At 46.7% G+C, this 22,811-nt stretch overlaps 1 protein-coding gene across 3 annotated transcripts in view; it reads left to right on the top strand.

Annotated features, from left to right (window-relative positions):
* AP3B2 (adaptor related protein complex 3 subunit beta 2) overlaps positions 1–22,811 on the top strand; it is a 198,906-nt gene that overhangs the window by 57,080 nt on the left and 119,015 nt on the right. For all 3 annotated transcript variants that reach the window (XM_063926333.1, XM_063926332.1, XM_063926331.1), the window contains exons 2-5: positions 4,602–4,677; positions 4,764–4,838; positions 5,450–5,545; positions 20,667–20,827. In XM_063926333.1, coding sequence (XP_063782403.1) covers positions 4,602–4,677; positions 4,764–4,838; positions 5,450–5,545; positions 20,667–20,827 — 408 coding nt within the window. The remainder of the gene's footprint in view (positions 1–4,601; positions 4,678–4,763; positions 4,839–5,449; positions 5,546–20,666; positions 20,828–22,811) is intronic.

Raw genomic sequence — 22,811 nt, forward strand, 5'->3', positions numbered from 1 at the left:
TGCGTCATCAATGACGTCACCAACCCGGCAATATGCCGGGCTGGGGACGCCAGTATAAAAGGGGCCTGAAGCATGTCGCACCGTGTACGGCTCCCGGGTGCGACCTGCCATTTGCGGTGTGAAAGGGGTATAAGCAACATTGCAAGCCGCTCATTGTACACTCTTTATTTTTGCATTTAATAGTATTTTTAATACTATTGCTATTTTACATTTCCGGGTTAAACCTGCCAAAAATCAGCCGCCACTTGGTAAATGTAGACTGAAGGCAGTAAATATGATCAGTTATTTATTTTGTTTACAGAGACAGCACCAAGTGCCGCTAAGCTTGCGGTCAGTCGCTGGATGTATCATATTCAAAATGTGATGTGTGATGCATCCCACACACAGATTGTTGTTTGTACTTACTAATCACATCCACTATTTTGTTATATTTTACCATAAACTTTTCTCCTGCGCTGACATTTCCTGGGTTTAATGTGTGTGCAGGGTTTCATTGTGAATAGATATTCAGCATCACTGGTTGGCGGTGTCACACTGCGGTGCAGAGGAGTACACTTAGGTGGTCATTCCGAGTTGATCGCTCACTAGCAGTTTTTAGCAGCCGTGCAAACGCATTGTCGCCGCCCACTGGGGAGTGTATTTTCGCTTTGCAGAAGTGCGGACACCTGTGCAGCAGAGCGCCTGCAAAATCATTTTGTGCAAAACAAGACCAGCCCTGTACTTACTCTTCATGTGCATTGATTCTAACGTTGTAGGGTTGGTTTTTGACGTCACCCACCCACCCAGCGTTCGACCAGCCACGCCTGCGTTTTCCCTGGCATGCCTGTGTTTTTCTAAGCACTCCCTGAAAACGGTCAGTTGACACCCAGAAACGCCCCTTTCCTGTCAATCTTCTTGCAGCCGCCAGTGCGAATGAAAACGTCGCTAGAACCTGTGCAAAACCACAAAGGACTTTGTACCCGTACGTCGTGCGTGCGCATTGCGGCCCATACACATGCGCAGAAATGCCGATTTTTAGCCTGATCGCTGCACTGCGAACAACGGCAGCTAGCGATCTACTCGGAATTACCCCCTTAGTGTCACTGGAAAAGTAAATGGTATCCAAGCTTGTTGCAGTTAAAGGGTAGCATCTTCTTTCATCCTGCTGCAACCAGAAACCCAATGAATATTTCACAAGCCAGTGTCAAGTTATGTGGTAGCAACAGGATGTAGAAACTGAACACTTTCTTTTCCAGGGTGATATATTTTAACTTAAAGGTAACATTTTTAAATATAATTTATTTTGTTCTTTTTATTTGCTTGTCCACACTGCAACAAAACAGGATGACGTATGAAAATATAAGCAGTGTGTTCATTCTAGACTTGGTTATACTCAGACATGGAATACATAATAATGTAAAAGTAAATGCTATACATTTGTGAGCCACTTTGATATGTGGATCACATTCTGTTTAGTCATAGTTGATAGATATTTGACCATTTACATGTGTTTGTGAATGTATCCAAATGGCAGAGCTTTTCCCATTTTAACAGATCAATTTTAACAACACATTCAATATAGTGCGGTCTCAAATATGTTCAGTCAATGCAGGAACCCCATTAAAAAAGGGCTATTGAAGTGATAGGGAAGAGCTCTGTAATGTAGAAATAAATAAAATAATCCAACGAAACAAATTCCTCAATCAGCTACGGAGCTAAACAGCCAGTAAAGCAGGGAAATAATGAACGTGTTGTTTTCCTGATATAGTGACATAATGATGGTTAAATAAACTTTTATAGGCAGCCCAGGCTGCTTCCCACTGGTAGTAGGGAAATCCACACTGGTGGGTTCCACTGTAATAGTGACACCAGTCCAGGCTGGATCCTCTGTGGGGGTCCAGAAGCAGCAAGCTCTGCTCCCCATCCCTTACTGATAAGTGTCTGTGTACTGGGGTTTACTGTTTTGGAAAGGTTGATTAATGCCGAATAAAAAATCACAAAGTATTTCCTGATGGGATACTGTCATTAGGTCGACACCACTTAGGTCGACAGTCATTAGGTCGACCACTATTGGTCGACATGCATTAGGTCGACAGGGTCACTAGGTCAACATGGTCATTAGGTCAACATGTACTAGGTCGACAGTTCAAAAGGTCGACATGAGTTAAAAAAAATTGTACTTTTTCATACTTTATGATCCACGTGGACTACGATTGGGAACGGTAACCTGTGCCGAGTGCAGCGGTAGTGGAGCGAGGCACCTTGTCCAAAGCCACGAGCCATGCGAGGGGAACTAACTGGGGTTCCCGGTGACTTTCCGAAGAAAACGACACCAAAAAAAGTTTTAAAAAACTCATGTCGACCTTTTGACCTGTCGACCTAATGACCATGTCGACCTAGTGACCATGTCGACCTAGTGACCCTGTCAACCTAATGCATGTCGACCAATAGTTGTCAACCTAATGACTGTCAACCTAAGTTGTGTCGACCCAACGACCCATACCCTTACCTGATGATGTTTATATAAATACATTTACTTTTAGTACACTTTTTTTGCAAATTTCGATATTGTTCGATAACAAGTTTTTGCCTATTTTTAGTAGATGTTATTTGCCAATGAGTAAGCAGAATGTTCTGGGGGGAAAAAATATTTAGAATTTGTGTAGTATTACTCAAAAAGCCACATAATAGGCTCAGATTAGGGCTAAAAATCCCTCGGTGAAGAGGTTATGCAACTGAAAATAAAAATAAATTATCATAAGAGACAATGCATACTGTATGCTCCATTCAGAGCCCTTCTGCAAGATGACAGATAAATTATTACTGTACATCTAGAGTGTCTATAACCACTCAGCCAATTACAAGTTCTTTCCAACAATGACACCTATGACTGGCTAGTGCTGAGGGACTCCCTGCTTTAGTTCACATTGTACTTACCTACTCTCCCAGAACCTGTGTTTAGTCCCCTGAGTTCCCAGAACAGTGGGTACTCCTCCCACATTCCACTCACTTCCTAGCGCAGTAGGCAGGATAGGGAGAATAATACCTGAAATTGCAGATCTGTAATGAGGGGGAGGGGGGGGGGGGGGGGGGGCCTAGTAACGCGATTCTATATTAATTGTGTCATTTCACATCCCCTATTTAAATATGCAAGCTTTGCAGGGTTTTTGCAAGGGGTGGGGCCGAATGATGCAATAGTCCAGTCACACCGCCATCATGGCGACCTATGAAAGTAGGGAGTAATTGATGTACTAAAGCTAAATGGACAAGTAGATGTGTTGCCCATAGCAACCAATCAGATACTGTCTTTTTGTTTTCTAGAATGCAGTAGAGAAATTATAGCTAGAATCTGATTGGTTGCTATGGGCAATACATCCACTTTTTATTTTTAGAAGCTTTAGTAAATCCACCCCTTAGTGTGAGAAAAAAACAGGCAAATTCATTCATATCTATGGTCCTTTCATTTCTATGGGCCATTTATTTCACCAGCATTTCTACATGTAGCACACAATTCCATTGCAATGAATGGGCCACAGAAAAGAATTAGGAAAGCAATTTAGTTGCAGTATTGGTTTCTTTAATATCAATGTGGTTTTCTAGACTTTTACTTCAAATATCTATAGTCCAAATTGGAATTTTGTGAATATAAATACAGATGAAAGCTTGCCAAAAGAAACGTAACATCTGAGTCTCTATAACAGTCATTCTTAACTTTTTGGAAAGTGAAACCAGCAAAAGTAAAATTGACAATGCAGCAATGCACAATGGGGGTAATTCCAAGTTGATCGCAGCAGGAAATTTTTTAGCAGTTGGGCAAAACCATGTGCACTGCAGGGGGGGCAGATATAACATGTGCAGAGAGAGTTAGATTTGGGTGGGTTATATTGTTTCTGTGCAGGGTAAATACTGGCTGCTTTATTTTTACACTGCAATTTATATTGCAGATTGAACACACCACACCCAAATCTATCTCTCTCTGCACATGTTATATCTGCCTCCCCTGCAGTACATATGGTTTTGCCCAACTGCTAACAAAGTTCCTGCTGCGATCAACTCAGAATTACCCCCATTATACATTGCTTGGGATGTAGTTATGTGACCGGCAGTTAGGAGACCGCCAGTCACAATACCTACATCCCGCTGCCGCAAAATCCAGACAGTTGCCATGCCGACTAACAGGGACTAATAACACTTGTTGGTGTCCACGACACCCATAGAGCCAAGCCCGCATAGGGCTTTGTTGCGCTCGTGCCCCCTCCCCCCGCCGGCATACTAATCCCCGGGATCTCGGCGTCGGTATGGTGACTGGCGGTATCCCAAGCACCGGTCACCCATACCTAAGGGGTTTATTGGTGTACCCCCAATGGTTCTGCCGTGTTGTGACAGGCTGCAGGTTCTACTGATCTCCATTTGCACACTGCAACAGTCAAACCCCCCCCCCCCCACACACACACATTCAGAATTCCTGCCCCGATACCCCTGCACCTGGTGCTACAGTATATGACCAACAGTGGATGATGTTGGTGCCAAAGTACAAATACTGTACACTCCTAGAAAACTTGATCTGATACTGTTACATTTGAAGTATAATTTATATTACTCTTCTTTGGATTCATTTTCAGACATGATGACTTAAAAGAAATGCTGGACAGCAATAAGGACTCTCTGAAGTTGGAAGCCATGAAGAGGATTGTTGCGGTAATTTCCTTTTCCTTTTATGTCACTAAATGTATGATGTAACCAGATTATAGATCCTGTGATAGAACTCCTTATATCCTCTCTAGATGATAGCTCGAGGAAAGAATACGTCAGACTTGTTTCCAGCTGTTGTGAAAAATGTGGCCTGTAAGAACATAGAGGTGAGATGTGAAAACAGGGACATGGTGGGAGGCTTAGCTGGATGTGACTCCTGCATCGCCAATGTGTTCTCACTGCTAGGCGTGCAAAGAGTGAATGCACTTCGTTTTCTAGGATAAAAAAAAGTGGTAATTTATCCTGCACAAAGAGTTATGTATTGATAAGAAATGGAAAGACATGATAAGAAATGGGAAGACATGATAAGAAATGGGAAGGCATGATAAGAAATGGAAAGACATGATAAGAAATGGGAAGACATGATAAGAAATGGGAAGACATGATAAGAAATGGGAAGGCATGATAAGAAATGGAAAGACATGATAAGAAATGGGAAGACATGATAAGAAATGGGAAGACATGATAAGAAATGGAAAGACATGATAAGAAATGGGAAGACATGATAAGAAATGGGAAGGCATGATAAGAAATGGGAAGACATGATAAGAAATGGGAAGACATGATAAGAAATGGAAAGACATGATAAGAAATGGAGAGACATGATAAGAAATGGGAAGACATGATAAGAAATGGAAAGACATAGAAGGCGAAGGTAGCTGCAGGAATGTCTAGTGAAAACCACTTGCCTGTTATAAAAGTTATACTTTTTTTTCAGGTGAAGAAATTGGTTTATGTCTATTTGGTTCGTTACGCTGAGGAGCAACAGGATCTGGCTCTTCTCTCCATCTCCACCTTTCAGCGAGGATTGAAGGTTGGTCCCAGAACACTGATACTGAAGTCCTAGTGCCCATGGTCCTTTGTTTAATGTTTCATTAGCTTCTTTACTACTTCCTTTTCATGAAGTAATATGTTTACATTTTCCTTGACATTGTTATAGAGAGTTATATCCAGTAAATGTTAGATCAATTTAACACGCCTGCGTTTTTGCCGCCATGTCCCGTTACCTCGCCCAAACGGTCCCTGACTGTCAGTCACTTTGCAAATAAATCCTCACGGCAAGGGCTGTAACGCATGCACAGTCAGCTGACAGTAGATCAACTACGTAAATATTGGCAATGTACAAATCAGAGTCAGGCCGTATGTCTCCTATAGTTATTACATCCAGTTTTCATAAAGTAAATGCCCTTATGTGACGTCATTGACCTAGATAAGCACATAGATTGACTTCCACACAAAAGCGACACATCTAATATAGATATTCCAGATGACCGCTCACTCTCCCTATTAATGTAAGAAGCTAAACCAAGCAGCATCTTTGAAGTATAAGTTGGACATTTCCCTCTGTTCAGCATGTGCATTCTCCAGTGTATATGAGAACCTGCAAAGCTGGCTGCAGATAGATTTTGTTTGAGTAACTTTCAAGCAGCAGGAGGTAGGAATGCCCCTTAGATGTGCCAGGCGGAAATACCACCTATATATGGAGTGCAGAGGGGGCTGGCAATTGGAGTCCACCCTTCCAAAGCAATGCCATTCCAGCCCCCAGAGACACCTGCTATTGTCCAGCCACGTAGTGCTCAGCAGCAGAACAGGGGCACCAGGAGAGCATGTATTCCGCCCATCGTGGTATACGTGCACAAAAAACAAACAATCCCTAGTGCTTGAGAAGCCACAAATTCTGCTTGGTCTTTAATTATCTATATAATATCAGCTCCCAATTGGCACCACTGTAATGCCCCCCAAAAAAACATTAAACTATTGTAGGTATTCTCAATACCAAGGGAGCGCTTCAACAGTATATATATATATAATAGGATTTTAATTACCTACTGGTAAATCCTTTTCTTGTAGTCCTTAGGGGATACTGGGAATCCATTTAGTACCATGGGGTATAGACGGGTCCACTAGGAGCATAGGGCAGAATTTGATAGTGTGCGCTGGCTCCTCCCTCTATGCCCCTCCTACCAGACTCAATCTATGAAACTGTGCCCGAGGAGACGGACATACTTTGAGAGAAGGATAGATAAGGAAAGTGGTGAGATTACGAACCAGCACACACAGAACAATAGGAAAGCCATGCTAACCAAACTTGAAACATGAACAGCAACAGCTGAACAAACCAAAATACTTAACTAAGTAACAGTGCAGGGAGAACGAAGCACCGGGCGGGTGCCCAGTATCCCCTACGGACTACGAGAAAAGGATTTACCGGTAGGTAATTAAAATCTTATTTTCTCTTATGTCCTTGGTTATACTGGTAATCCATTTAGTACCGTGGGGAAGTACCAAAGTTCCCAAACCGGGTGGGAGAGTGTTGAGGTTCCTGCAGAACTGACTGACCAAACTGAAGGTCCTCAGAGGCCAAAGTATCAAACTTGTAAAACTTTGCAAACATGTTCGAACCCGACCAAGTAACTGCTCGGCAGAGCTGTAAAGCCGAGACACCCTGGGCAGCAGGCCAAGAAGAACCCACCGACCTAGTAGAGTGGGCCTGTACAGATTTTGGAACCAGCAATCCTGCCGTGGAATAAGCATGCTGGATAATGAGCCTGATCCAGCGTGCAGTAGACTGCTTTGAAGCAGGACACCCAATTTTATTGGAATCATAGAGAATGAACAACGAATCGGATTTCGTGTGACAAACTGTCCTCTTTCCGTACACCTTCAAAGCCCTTACAGCATCTAAAGACTTTGAAGTAGTAGAAGTGTTCGTAACAGCCGGAACCACAATAGGTAATGTGAAACGCGGACACCACCATAGGAAGAAATTGCTGACGAGTTTCTGAGTTCAGCTCTGTCCTCATGGAAAATTAAGTAGGGGCTCTTGTGAGACAACGCCCCTAGTTCCGATACACGTCTTGCTGAAGCCAAGGCCAACAGTGTGACGGTCTTCCACGTAAGGTACTTTACGTCTACTTCCTGTAAAGGTTCAAACCAGTCCGATTGGAGGAACTGCAGCACCAAATTGAGATCCCAAGGTGCCTTGGGAGGCACAAAAGGAAGCTGGATGTGCAGAACTCCATTCAAGAACGTCTGGACCTCAGAGAGAGAAGCCAATTGTTTCTGAAAGTAAATAGACAAGGCCGAAATCTGGACTATAATTGAGTGTAGGCCCACATCCACTCCCGACTGCAGAAAAAGCAGGAGACGTCCCAGATGAAATTCTACCGCAGAATATTGTCTGCCCTCACACCAAGAGACATACTTCTTCCATATACGATAGCAATGTTTAGACGTTACCCCCTTCCTGGCTTGGATCATAGTCGGGATGACCTTGTCAGGAATCCCTCTCCTGGCTAGAATCAGTCGTTCAACTTCTATGCCGTTAAACGTAGCTGCGGTAAATCTTGATAGACGAACGGGCCCTGTTGCAGAAGATCCTCGCGAAGAGGTAGAGGCCACGGATCTTCGATCAGCATCCCGAGAAGATCCGTGTACCAGGTCCTTCGAGGCCAGTCCGGAGCAATGAGGATTGCTTGAACCTTTTTCCTTTTTATTCTCTTTAGAATTCTTGGGATCAGAGGAAGTGGAGGAAACACGTACACCAGCTGGTAGACCCACGGACTTGTCAGAGCATCTACCGCCACTGCTTGTGGGTCTCCACCTGGAACAATACCGCTTGAGCTTCTTGTTGAGTCGAGAGGCCATTATGTCGATCTGTGGATATCCCCACCGACATGTCAACCACCTGAACACCTCCGGGTGGAGGCCCTACCACCCAGGTCGTGTCTGCTGAGGAAGTCTGCTTCCCAGTTGTCTACTCCCAGAATGAAGACCGCTGACAACACCACATCGTTTTTTTCCGACCAGAGGAGAATACTTGACACCTCTGACATTGCTGCTCTACTTTTCGTTCCGCCCTGTCTGTTTATGTACGTTACCGCCGTCACATTGTCCGACTGGGCTTGAATGGCCTGATTCCGAAGTAGAGATGAGGCCTGTAGAAGGGCGTTGTAGATTGCCCTGAGTTCCAAGATGTTTATTGGAAGGACGACTTCCCGACTTGACCATCTTCCTTGAAACTGCACCCAAACCTCTAAGGCTTACATCTGTGGTTAGCAGAATCCAATTCTGAATCCCGAACCTCCAACCCTCAATGAGGTGAGAAGTCTGTATCTGTCTCTTGGCGACAGACAGATCCTTTGGTGCGTGTGAAGATGCGATCCAGACCATTTGTCCAAGAGATCCAGCTGAAAGGGCCTCGCATGAAACCTTCCGTACTGAATCGCCTCGTAAGAGGCCACCATTTTCCCCAGAAGGCGAATGCATAGATGCACAGAGATCCGGGTTGGCTTTAGGACAGCCCGAACCAACAACTGGATTACCGTAGCCTTCTCCAAGGGAAAGAACACTCTCTGAGACTGTGTCCAGTATCATTCCCAGGAAAGGAAGCCTCTGCGTCGTTTCCAGGTGAGATTTTGGTAAGTTCAGAATCCACCCGTGATCCAGGAGTAGTCTGGTTGAGCGGCCAATGCTGTCCAACAACCGCTTCCTGGACGGTGCCTTTATCAGAAGATCGTCCAGGTACGGAATTATGTTCACTCCTTGTTTGCGGAGTAGAAACATCATCTCTGCTGTCACCTTGGTGAACACTCTCAGTGCCGTGGAGAGACCGAATGGCAGGGCCTGGAACTGGTAGTGGCAGTCCTGCAGTGCAAACCATAGATAAGCCTGATGAGGTGGCCAGATCGGAATGTGAAGGTACGCATCCTTGATATCCAGAGACACTAGGAATTCTCCCTCCTCCAGACCTGAGATCACTGCTCTCAGCGACTCCATCTTGAATTTGAAAACTCGTAAGTACAGGTTCAATGACTTGAGGTTCAAAATCGGTCTTACCGAACCGTCTGGTTTCGGTACTACAAACTAGTTGGAATAATATCCCTTGTTTTGCAGATGAGGTGGAACTGGAACAATGACCTGAGTCTGTACCAGTCGTTGAATAGCATCCTGTAAGGTTATACTTGCCTCTTGTGAAACTGGTAAGCCTGATTTGAAGAATCTGTGAGGTGGGAGCTACTGAAACTCCAGTCTGTAGCCCTGGGAAATAAGATCTATGACCCAGGGATCCCGGCACGAACCTGTCCAGATGTGACTGAAAATTTTTAGTCGGGCTCTCACCTGCCAGTGTTCCAGACAATGCGGTCCACCATCATGCTGAAAGCTTTGAGGAAGCAGAGCTTGAGCTCTGTTCCTGTGAACCAGCAGTTGCTGGTCTGCGTGGTTTACCTCTAGCGCCTCTGGTGGCTATAGGAGAACCTCTGGTCTTGCTGTTAAACTTGGCATTCCGAAAGGATTGTAGATGAGGTAGGCGTTCCTGGGTGGTGGAGTTGCAGATGTAAGATACGTGGAGATCCATTTGTCTAGTTCATCACCAAATAAGGCCTCTCCTGTGAAGGGTAGGCCTCCCACGCCTTTCCTGGAGTCTTCGTCAGCAGTCCACTGGCGTAGCCATAAGCCTCTGCGTGCTGACCCTGCCATAGCAGTAGTGCGTGCATTAAGCAAGCCTATTTATTTTATGGCTTCCACCATAAAATTGGCAAAGTCCTGTATATCTTGCAGAAGTAAAACAATCTCCCCTTGAGGTAAGGTACCTAACCCCTCAATTAGGTTACCCGATCATTTGGCAATGGCCATAGTAATCCTCCCACATGCTATAGTGGGTCTATTTTACAATTTTTCGTGACAGCCTGGATACTGATGCATCCACTATCGGTGGATTTTCCCATTTTTTCCTATCCTCAGGAGGAAAATCAAAAGATGATATCAACCCTTTAGGGATTTGAAATTTCCTATCAGGATTAACCCACGGTTCTTCAAACAGGGTATTTAGTTCAGTGGCTGAGGATTTCTTTTTTATATTAAAATAAGATTCCTCAGTCTCCTCCGTTACCTTATCAGGGATATGCAGAACTTCTCTGATAGCTGCTATGAGAGCCTCTATTCCCTGTGACAGAGTAGCGTCCCCCACCTCTGAGTCCACCTCCCCCTCCTTGTCTGACCCGTCATCATCAGAGTCAGACTGCAGGATATCGGCCAAAGGGCGTTTTTGTGGACAAATGGCAGGGCACTGAGACGCTGGTTTGGGTACTGAGTCTTAAACTCATTAATCGATTGTCTTAAGTATTGCGTCTCTTTCTCATTGCGGGACAATTTAGAAGAGATATTGGAAATCATTCCTCTATTGGAATCCAGCCAAGCTGGCTCTGCCCCGCTAGCCTGGGATGGTACACTGCAGTGAACCCCCTGGAGAAGAGGAACACTGAGGCAGATGTATTAACCTGGAGAAGGCATAAGGTAGTGATAAACCAGTGATAAGTGTAAGGTGATAAAGGAACCAGCCAATCAGATCCTAACTGTTAATTTACATATTGGAGCTGATTGGCTGGTGTCTTTCACCTGGCACTTATCACTGGTTCCTTATGCCTTCTCCAGGTTAATACATCTGCCCCACTGTGTCTTACATGAAACACACTCTTTGTCTGACATACTGTGACAGTGACAGCACACACACACACACACACACACACACACACACACACACGCACACACACACACACACAGGAACAGGTTAAATGCACAATTAACCCACAAAGAGCCCTTCCAGAGAGACACAGAGATTGTATGGAGCCAGAGCACAGCACCCTTACTGCTAATGCCAAGCTTAGCCGGGTCGCAGACTAAGTACCCAGATAGGAGACTTAGTACACTAGTAAGCTGTCCCCCCCTGCTATGACCCCCTGGTACCGCTAAAGTAATCTGGAGTCTTGCCGGAGGAGCTGCGCGTTCCTGTCAGACAACGTCTGTGTCCACTGCAGAGGGAAAATGGCGCTGGTGAGCTGCTGGATCCGCTCATAGTGAAGCCCCACCCCTTCAATGTATCGTGGTCTTCCCGCACTTTTTTATACTAGCTGAGGTAATTTTAGTGCTTAAAATGGAGTCAGCGTCCCTTTTAAGTCTGTAATGCCAGTCTGGGTACTGTGTACACATGTAGTGTACTTAGACTCAGTTTGCTACCTCAGAAGTGGTGCCTCCGCACTGTGTACTAAGTCTGGAGAACCGGCCGCCCCACGTAGAAGCCATGCATCTCCGTACCCCCATGCCGCCATAATGTCCGGCGACCCGCTAACCGGGACGCCGGCTCAGTACTCACCACTCTTCTATCTTTGGGCTCTGTTAGGGGTGGCGGCGTGCTGTGGGAATGTACGCTCGCCGTGGTGGGGCTTGCGAATAGAGCGCTCAGGAGCTAGTGTCCTGTCAGCGGGGAACGGGACCATTAACCCTTCAAGAGGTTGGGGCGTTTTCTCCCCTAAGTCCCACAAAGCAGTCCTGCCTGAAAATAACAAACATACAAAATAACTGCAGAAAACTCTTCAGGAGCTTCCAGCGACATGACCGGCTCCTCCGGGCACATTTTTTAAACTGAGTCTGGTAGTAGGGGCATAGAGAGAGGAGCCAGCGCACACTATCAAATTCTTAAAGTGCCCAAGGCTCCTAGTGGACCCGTCTATACCCCATGGTACTAAATGGATTCCCAGTATCCCCAAGAACGTAAGAGAAATATATATATATATATATAAAAATAATAATTATTATTATACAGTAAATAAATAGAGCAGATTCAATTACATACACATTACATACACAAACAGCATTTTCTCTAACGTCCTAGTGGATGCTGGGAACTCCGAAAGGACCATGGGGAATAGCGGGCTCCGAAGGAGGCTGGGCACTCTAGAAAGATTTATGACCACCTGGTGTGCACTGGCTCCTCCCACTATGACCCTCCTCCAAGCCTCAGTTAGATCTTGTGCCCGGCCGAGGTTGGATGCACACTAGGGGCTCTCCTGAGCCTCTAGAAAGAAAGTATAGAATTAGGTTTTTTATTTTCAGTGAGACCTGCTGGCAACAGGCTCACTGCAGCGAGGGACTAAGGGGAGAAGAAGCGAACTCGCCTGCTTGCAGCCGGATTGGGCTTCTTAGGCTACTGGACACCATTAGCTCCAGAGGGATCGACCGCAGGCCCAGTCCTTGGTGTTCGGTCCCGGAGCCGCGCCGCCGTCCCCCTTACAGAGCCAGAAGCAAGAAGAGGTCCGGAAAATCGGCGGCAGAAGACATCAGTCTTCACCAAGGTAGCGCACAGCACTGCAGCTGTGCGCCATTGCTCCTCATGCACACTTCACACTCCGGTCACTGAGGGTGCAGGGCGCTTGGGGGGGGCGCCCTGAGCAGCAATAAAAACACCTTGGCTGGCAAAAATACCACAATATGTAGCCCCAGAGGCTATATATGTGGTAAATATCCCTGCCAGAATCCACAAAAAAGCGGGAGAATAGGCCGCGGAAAATGGGCGGAGCTATCTCCCTCAGACACACTGGCGCCATTTTCTCTTCACAGTGCAGCTGGAAGAAAGCTCCCCAGGCTCTCCCCTGTAGTTTTCAGGCTCAAAGGGTTAAAAAGAGAGGGGGGCACTAAATTTAGGCGCAATATTGTATATACAAGCAGCTATTGGGGAAAATTCACTCAGTTATAGTGTTAATCCCCACATTATATAGCGCTCTGGTGTGTGCTGGCATACTCTCTCTCTGTCTCCCCAAAGGGCTTTGTGGGGTCCTGTCCTCAGTCAGAGCATTCCCTGTGTGTGTGCGGTGTGTCGGTACAGCTGTGTCGACATGTTTGAGGAGGAGGCTTATATAGTGACGGAGCAGATGCCGATAAATGTGATGTCGCCCCCTGTGGGGCCGACACCAGAGTGGATGGTTAGGTGAAAGGTATTAACCGACAGTGTCAACTCCTTACATAAAAGGGTGGATGACGTAACAGCTGTGGGACAGCCGGCTTCTCAGCCCGCGCCTGCCCAGGCGTCTCAAAGGCCATCAGGGGCTCAAAAACGCCCGCTCATTCAGATGGCAGACACAGATGTCGACACGGAGTCTGACTCCAGTGTCGTCAAGGTTGAGACATATACACAATCCACTAGGAACATCCGTGACTTGATCCCGGCAATAAAAAATGTGTTACACATTTCTGACATTAACCTCTAAAAACTGGTAATTTCAAAAAAGTTACTGATGGCGTACCTTTTCCCGCCAGAGGATAAGTTACGCTGGGAGATATCCCCTAGGGTGGATAAGGCGCTCACACGGTTGTCAAAATAGGTGGCACTGCCGTTTTAGGAACGGCCACTTTGAAGGTACCTGTTGATAAAAAGCAGGAGGCTATCCTGAAGTCTGTTTTTACACACTCAGGTACTAGACTGAAACCTGCAGAGCGTGCTGCTGCAGCGTGGTCGGTGACCCTGTCAAACATACTAGTTTGCTAACATGAGAACATATTAAAGACGTCGTCTTATATATGAGGGATGCACAGAGGGATATTTTGCCGGCTGGCATCTAAAATGAATGTAATGTCCATTCTGTCAGGAGGGTATTAGAGACCTGTCACTGGACAGGTGATGCTGACTTTAAAAGGCGCATAGAGATTCTGCCTTATAAGGGTGAGGAATTATTTGGGGATGGTCTCTGGGACCTCGTATCCGCAGCAACAGCTGGGAAGAAATATTTTTACCTCAGTTTTCCTCACAGACTAAGAAAGCACTGTATTATCAGGTACAGTCCTTTAGGCTTCAGAAAAGCAAGCGGGTCAAAGGCGCTTCCTTTCTGTACAGAGACAAGGGAAGAGGGAAAAAGCTGCACCAGTCAGCCTGTTCCCAGAATCATAATTCTTCTCTCGCTTCCTCTGAGTCCACAGCATGACGCGGGGGCTCCACAGGTGTAGCCAGGTACGGTGGGGGGCCGTCTCAAAAATTTCAGCGATCAGTGGGCTCGCTCACAGGTGGATCCCTGTTTCATTCAAGTAGTATTTCAAGGGTACAAGCTGGAATTCGAGATGTCTTCCCCCCGCCGTTTCCTCAAATATGCCTTGCCGACAACTCCCTCAGGCAGGGAGGCTGTGCTAGAGGCAATTAATAAGCTGTATTCCCATCAGGTAATACTTAAGGTGCCCCTACTTCAACAAGGACGGGGTTACTATTCCACACGGTTTGGGGTACCGAAACCGCATGGTTCGGCGTGACCCTTTTTTATATTTAAAATCCTTGAACACATACATAAAAAAATTCAAGTTCAAGATGGAATCGCCCAGGGCGGTTATTGCAAGCCTGGACGAGGGGGATTACATGGTATCCCGGGACATCAAGGATGCTTACCTGCATGTCCCCATTTACTATCCTCGCCAGGAGTACCTCAGATTTGTGGTACAGGATTACCATTACCAAGTCCAGACTCTGCCGTTTGGAACTGTACATGGCACCGAGGGTGTTACCAAGGTAATGGCCGGAATGATGATACTCCTTCGAAAAAGGGGAGTTTTTAATGATCCCGTACTTGGACAATCTCCTTATAAGGGCAAGGTCCAAGGAGCAGTTGCTGGTCGGGGTAGCACTATTTTGGAAAGTGCTACAACAGCACGGTTGGATTCTAAACAGTCCAAAGACAGCTGTTTCCTACGACACGTCTACTGTTCCTGGGGATGGTTCTGGACACAGACCAGAAATAAGTGTTTCTCCCGGAGGAGAAAGCCATGGAGCTGTCATCTCTAGTCAGAGACCTCCTGAAGCAAAAACAGTTATCGGTGCATAATTGCACGCGAGTCCTGGGAAAAATGATAGCTTCCTACGAAGCAATCCCATTCGGCAGGTTCCATGCAAGAACTTTTCAGGGGGACCTGTTAGACAAGTGGTCCGGATCACATCTTCAGATGCATCGGCTGATAACCCTGTCTCCAAGGACCAGGGTATCTCTACTGTAGTGGCTGCAGAGTGCCCATCTTCAAGAGGGCCGCAGGTTCGACATACAGGACTAGGTCCTAGTGACCGTGGATGCCAGCCTTTGAGGCTGGGGGGCAGTCACACAGGGAAGAAGCTTCCAGGGACTTTGGTCAAGTCAGGTGACTTCCCTACATAAATATTCTGGAACTGAGGGCCATTTACAATGCCCTGAGTCAGGCAAGGCCTCTGCTTCAAAAGGCCGGTCCTGATCCAATCAGACAACATCACGGCAGTCGCCCATGTAAACCAACAGGGCGGCACAAGAAGCAGGATGGCGATGGCAGAAGCCACAAGGATTCTCAGATGGGCGGAAAATCATGTGTTAGCACTGTCAGCATTGTTCATTCTCGGAGTGGACAACTGGGAAGCAGATCTTCTCAGCAGACACGACTTCCACCCGAGAGAGTGGGGACTTCATCCAGAAGTCTTCCAAAGGATTGTACACCATTGGGAAAGGCCACAGGTGGACATGAAGGCGTCCCGCCTCAACAAAAAGCTATAAAAGATATTGCGCCAGGTCAAGGGACCTTCAGGCGATAGCTGTGGACGCTCTGGTAACACCGTGGGTGTACCAGTCGGTTTATGTGTTCCCCCCTCTGCCTCTCATACCAAAGGTACTGAGAATAATAAGAAGGCGAGGAGTAAGAACGATACTCGTGGTTCCGGATTGGCCAAGAAGAGCCTGGTACCCAGAACTTCAAGAAATTATATCAGGGGACCCATGGCCTCTGCCGCTCAGACAGGACCTGCTGCAGCAGGGGCCCTGTCTGTTCCAAGACTTACCGCGGCTACGTTTTGATGGCATGGCGGTTGAACGCCGGATCCTAAAGGAAAATGGCATTCCGGAGGAAGTCATTCCTACGCTGATTCAAGCCAGGAAAGATGTAACTGCAAAACATTATCACCGCATATGGCGGAAATATGTTGCTTGGTGTGAGGCCACAAAAGGCCCCAACAGAGGAATTTCAACTAGGTCGATTTCTGCATTTCCTACAAGCAGGAGTGTCTATGGGCCTAAAATTAGGCTCCATTAAGATACAGATCTCGGCTCTGTCGATTTTCTTCCAGAAAGAATTAACTTCAGTACCTGAAGTTCAGACATTGTAAAAGGAGTGCTGCATATTCAGCCCCCGGTTGTGCCTCCAGTGGCACCTTGGGATCTCAACGTGGTGTTGAGTTTCTTAAAATCACATTGGTTTGAACCACTAAAAACCGTGGATCTAAAATATCTCACGCGGAAAGTGGTCATGTTATTGACCTTGGCTTCGGCCAGGCGTGTATCAGAATTGGCGGCTTTGTCATATAAAAGTCCTTATCTGATTTTCCATATGGAGAGGGCAGAATTGAGGACTCGTCCCCAGTTTCTCCCTAAGGTGGTATCAGTTTTTCACTTGAACCAACCTATTGTGGTGCCTGCGGCTACTAGGGACTTGGAGGATTCCAAGTTACTGGACGTAGTCAGGGCCTTGAAAAATTATGTTTCCAGGATGGCTAGAGTCAAGAAAATTGACTCGCTATTTATCCTGTATGCACCCAACAGGCTGGGTGCTCCTGCTTCTAAGCAGACTATCGCTCGCTGGATCTGTGACACGATTCAGCAGGCGCATTCTGCGGCTGGACTGCCGCATCCTAAATCAGTGAAAGCCCATTCCACAGGGAAGGTGGGCTCATCTTGGGCGGCTGCCCGAGAGGTCTCGGCTTTACAACTTTGCCGAGCTGTTACTTGGTCAGGGGCAAACACGTTTGCAAAATTCTACAAATTTGATACCCTGGCTGAGGAGGACCTTGAGTTCTCTCATTCGGTGCTGCAGAGTCATCCGCACTCTGCCGCCCGTTTGGGAGCTTTGGTATAATCCCCATGGTCCTTTCGGAGTTCCCAGCATCCACTAGGACGTTAGAGAAAATAAGATTTTACTCACCGGTAAATATATTTCTCGTAGTCCGTAGTGGATGCTGGGCGCCCATCCCAAGTGCGGATTGTCTGCAATACTTGTAAATAGTTATTGCTAACTAAAGGGTTATTGTTGAGCCATCTGTTGAGAGGCTCAGTTGTTTTCATACTGTCAAACTGGATATAGTATCACGAGTTGTACGGTGTGATTGGTGTGGCTGGTATGAGTCTTACCCGGGATTCAAAATCCTTCCTTATTATGTCAGCTCGTCCGGGCACAGTGTCCTAACTGAGGCTTGGAGGAGGGTCATAGTGGGAGGAGCCAGTGCACACCAGGTGGTCATAAATCTTTCTAGAGTGCCCAGCCTCCTTCGGAGCCCGCTATTCCCCATGGTCCTTTCGGAGTTCCCAGCATCCACTACGGACTACGAGAAATAGATTTACCGGTGAGTAAAATCTTATTTAAATGTTAAGTAGCCACAGCTCTCTCCGAAATCACAATAGCTCTGTAGGGACTTGATAATAAATTATTATGGACCAGCACAATAAATTGGGATGGGAGCAGGGGCATTTAAAGAGAGCAGCCTTTTACATCAGCGGCCCCCTCCTCTCTGACCGATGCACAGGTTTTAATACTCACCTCTCCGGGGTCCCCCAGTGGTGCCATCCTTCTCCGCAGCGGCAATAGAGTCTGAGCACAGACTCTATTGCGCATGCGCAAACCTCCGGGAACAAAGTGCGGCAGCCATTTTCCCGAAGATTTTCCTAATGCGCATGCCCAAAACTCTTTCTGTAGTTTTCATCAGGCGCAATAGAGTTTGTTCCCCCTAGTGTTCAGACTCTATTGCGCTACCGAGAAGGGATGGCTCCGACGGGGTCTCCAGGGAGATAAGTATTAAACAAATGGGTGCCATGCGTGCAGGGTCGGCCCCCCTGGACCTCGGGGCCCATTTGCCCCACACACACTGAATTCATTATAGATACGCCAATGGATGGGAGTGCTTCCTGGTGCTGCTGGAGTTGGGGCCGAGCAAGGTCTCATGAGATCTCTCCTCGGAACTGTGGGAGCAGTGGTGCCTACTGGGATTGCCGGCATCACCGAGGCAGGGACGCCGGAACGAGGAGATCCTGTCTCCGCCGTGGCTGGCTCCGCCTCCGAGGCTGTGATTGATGCCGCTGTTGCCAGCACTGCTAGGGTGGTAAGTGGCAATATGAATGGAGCTGAGGCTCAAGCCCTATTTTTAGCTGAATGTGAGCAAAAAAAATGGTATTGGGGAAGTGGGGGCGGCCACTTATGTATTAGCCTAGGCGGCTGGAACCCTTAATCAGGCTCTGGGGATGACCCCATTTTATAGGGGTACCACACTAGTTTGGCATGTTTAGCTATGCTTTACTTGTGCCTGCTCTGGCATTGGCATGATCCTCATTTTTCTTCTCTGGGAACTGGACTCCTTTAACAATATCATATTCTTTACACACAGCAGGTGGGATGTACTAAGCATTGCTTCTGCAGTACAGTACATACTGCCACTTTCCGCGTCTATACTATTCGCATATGCACTTACATATGTGATTAGTATCGCAACGGACAGCTGTCCTTTACAGTGTCGGTACTGAGAGCCGCTTTGCACATGCGCAGAGTGACTTAGAGGCCGTGGGGGGTGCTGGGTGGGATCCAATTGGACCCCTCTCAGGAAAAAATGCGGAAGAAGCCCATAGGCTGTCATATTTTTGATGCACACTCAGCCATTAAATACCCAGTCATATTTGATGCTTTCCTTCAGATAATGCCTTCATATCAATATGTAAGATGGGAATAGAGATGACCTACACAGTAAATGTATATTCATCGATTTGTTGTCACTTTGTATAGTTATTAACCTTTATTTATATAGTGTCAACATATTATCAGCACTTCACAGAGATTTCTTTGTTTTTGGACAGTATAACGTCTTCTATGTGACAGTTCATTGCAGACAAAGAAAGCCTGTCTATCTTGCATTGCTCTGGCATCGGGAGGGAAGGAAAGGATAGCACATGGAACATTGCAGGGCCTAATTCAGACTTGATCGCAGCAGCAAATTTGTTAGCTAATGGGCAAAACTATGTGCACTGCAGGGGAAGGGGGGGGGGGGGGAGACAGATATAACATGTGCAGAGAGAGTTAGATTTGGGTGGGGTGTGTTCAAACTGAAATCTAAATGTAAAAATAAAGCAGCCAGTATTTACCCTGCACAGAAACAAAATAACAAATCTAACTCTCTCTGCACATATTATATCTGCCCCCCCTGCAGTGCACATGGTTTTGCCCATTAGCTAACAAATTTGCTGCTGCGATCAGTTCTGAATTGGGCCCGCAGTACCATAGACCTTTAGAGAGTGAGCCAGCTCTCCATAGGCTTTATGTGTGACCTGGGTTGACCACATGCAATCCAGGTCCTTCCCAGGTTGGATTCTCAGATAACTGGACCTGGATTATGTTTCAGAGACCTTTTTACACCAAACATTGAATCAGGTTGCAGTGGCAATAACGCAGGTTATTTGTTAGAAAGGGAGTATAATAGGGAGACCCTGGGCCGGATGTAATACCGCCCGAGTAAAGTGGTCGTTACTCGTGCGGGATGCCGGCCAAACTCAATACTTTTTTTTATAAGGGGCAATCACTTACAAGGCATAATTTTGCCTTGTAAGTGATTGCCCCTTTAAAAAAAAAGTCTGAATTCAGCCGGTATCCCGCAGAGCCGATGAACTCGAGTGGCATTGGATTAAAAAATCCAAACGACATGTTATAACGGAATATTTTTTTTTCTTCATATTTCAAAGTTATCATAGTTGTGTCAGAGACGCAGGCATTGCATTGCTGTACCTATGAGTACTCGACGAACTCGAGTGGCTGTGATAAGTCCTAAATTGGTATGAAGCAAGTAAAAATTGTTTCCATCATTACCATGGTGATTATCCATATTCAGTTACCAAAAAGCGGAATGAGCGCTGACCACAATGTATGTATGTATGTATGTATGTATGTATGTATGTATGTATGTATGCACTACACGTACAAATAAACTCATTTCTGTGTAAAATGTCATTTGAGTCTATTAATGACACTTACAATCCATGTATCCAGGAATATGTGAGGTTTCTGATAATATGTCTAGAGTTCAGTGCTGCTTTGAGGAAAATCTGTCCATGACATGAGCTGTGTTTTGTCTGCAGGACCCCAATCAGCTGATCCGTGCCAGCGCCCTGCGTGTTCTGTCCAGTATCCGTGTGCCAATCATTGTGCCAATTATGATGCTTGCGATAAAGGAAGCTGCTTCAGACATGTCTCCCTATGTGCGTAAGACCGCAGCACATGCTATACCCAAACTGTACAGGTAACAACGTCTGAAATGAATAAAACACACACTTTGTATAGTACATGAATGCATTTGTAGGACAATGGTCCTGATGCAGAGGTGGGTGCAGTATCAATGTGTGCACAGCTAAGTGATTATTTGCTACTGGGCATGCGTGAAAAGTCCAAGAAACCCTCACTGTGCACATGCTAACTAAGGTGTGCAGTGGTGTACACATTTTCATATTTCATCACTATTACTTGATAGCTTCTGCAGTACATGGGTGGAGACTAGGAGAGGTCACCTGTCTAAAGTCTTTGCAAAAAGAGGATCTTTCATTGGCGTGTTATGGGAGTGTCATGGGCAGTGGCTGCTCCAGAGGTGGGGCTTAGTGCAGTGCAAAATTGAAATAGAGGAGCCACATTGAATGCCAGCGAGTCCCGGTCGGTAATCTCTGGCAGCCTTTGAGGTGACAGCAGGACAGTATCAATCTGGGACTGGACCCCTAGGCTTTCAGGTATTTCGGGCCCAGCAGAGCTTGTGCCATAATAATCATTCTTGCTTTTATTTTCTCTTTTGAAATGATGACTTGTGCTTGTACGTGTTAGCTGCTATTTGTTATTCTTAAAAATGTATAAAAAAATAACTTTTGGGCAGGCCTGTAGTCCCTGCGGGACCCCTAGGCTTCAGCTTTGTGAGCGTTATGGATGATATAGCCCTAGGTGACAGTAGGTGTGGCTCCCCTATTTGAATTTAGGACTGCGCTGCAGCCCCACCTCTGCAACTGCCACTGGTCATGGGCGTTTTTTTGGCATGCAGCTGCAATCCTTTTCACAACACCATAGCCACAGTGAGAGACTCTGCACCAGTCAGGGGCTGCTGGGAGAGTGGATGTTACAACTGATGTTGGAGAGATCGGATTCACCAGTGCACTTGAGCATTGCTCAGATATCCAGAGTGGGCGTCTCAGGGTTTGCTAAGTCCCTTGCACGGTAGAGCACAAAAGGAATGCTTAAAGTGGAATTTGCATATTTCTCTGACGTCCTAGTGGATGCTGGGACTCCGTAAGGACCATGGGGAATAGCGGCTCCGCAGGAGACAGGGCACAAAATAAAAGCTTAAGGATCAGGTGGTGTGCACTGGCTCCTCCCCCTATGACCCTCCTCCAAGCCTCAGTTAGATTTTTGTGCCCGGCCGAGAAGGGTGCAATCTAGGTGGCTCTCCTGAGCTGCTTAGAATAAAAGTTTAGTTTAGGTTTTTTTATTTTCAGTGAGTCCTGCTGGCAACAGGCTCACTGCATCGTGGGACTAAGGGGTGAAGAAACGGACTCTCCTGAGTGCAGAGTGGATCGGGTTTCTTAGGCTACTGGACATTAGCTCCAGAGGGACGATCACAGGTTCAGCCTGGATGGGTCACCGGAGCCGCACCGCCGTCCCCCTTACAGAGCCAGAAGAGACGAAGAGGTCCGGTGAAATCGGCGGCAGAAGACATCCTGTCTTCAGACTAAGGTAGCGCACAGCACCGCAGCTGTGCGCCATTGCTCTCAGCACACTTCACACTCCGGTCACTGAGGGTGCAGGGCGCTGGGGGGGAGCGCCCTGAGACGCAATATAACAGTATATACCTTAGGTGGCAAAAAGAATACATCACATATAGCTCCTGGGCTATATGGATGTATTTTAACCCCTGCCATTTTTACACAAAAAAGCGGGAGATAAGGACGTCGTGAAGGGGCGGAGCCTATCTCCTCAGCACACAAGCGCCATTTTCCCTCACAGCTCCGCTGGAAGGACGGCTCCCTGACTCTCCCCTGCAGTCCTGCTTCAGAATCAGGGTAAAAAAGAGAAGGGGGGGCATTTTTGGCAGCAAATAACGATAATAACAGCAGCTATAAGGGAATAACACTTATATAAGGTTATCCCTGTATATATATATAGCGCTGGGTGTGTGCTGGCAGACTCTCCCTCTGTCTCTCCAAAGGGCTAAGTGGGGTCCTGTCCTCTATCAGAGCATTCCCGGTGTG

The sequence above is a fragment of the Pseudophryne corroboree genome, chromosome 6, assembly GCF_028390025.1.
Source record: "Pseudophryne corroboree isolate aPseCor3 chromosome 6, aPseCor3.hap2, whole genome shotgun sequence".
Classification (NCBI taxonomy): Eukaryota; Metazoa; Chordata; class Amphibia; order Anura; family Myobatrachidae; genus Pseudophryne; species Pseudophryne corroboree.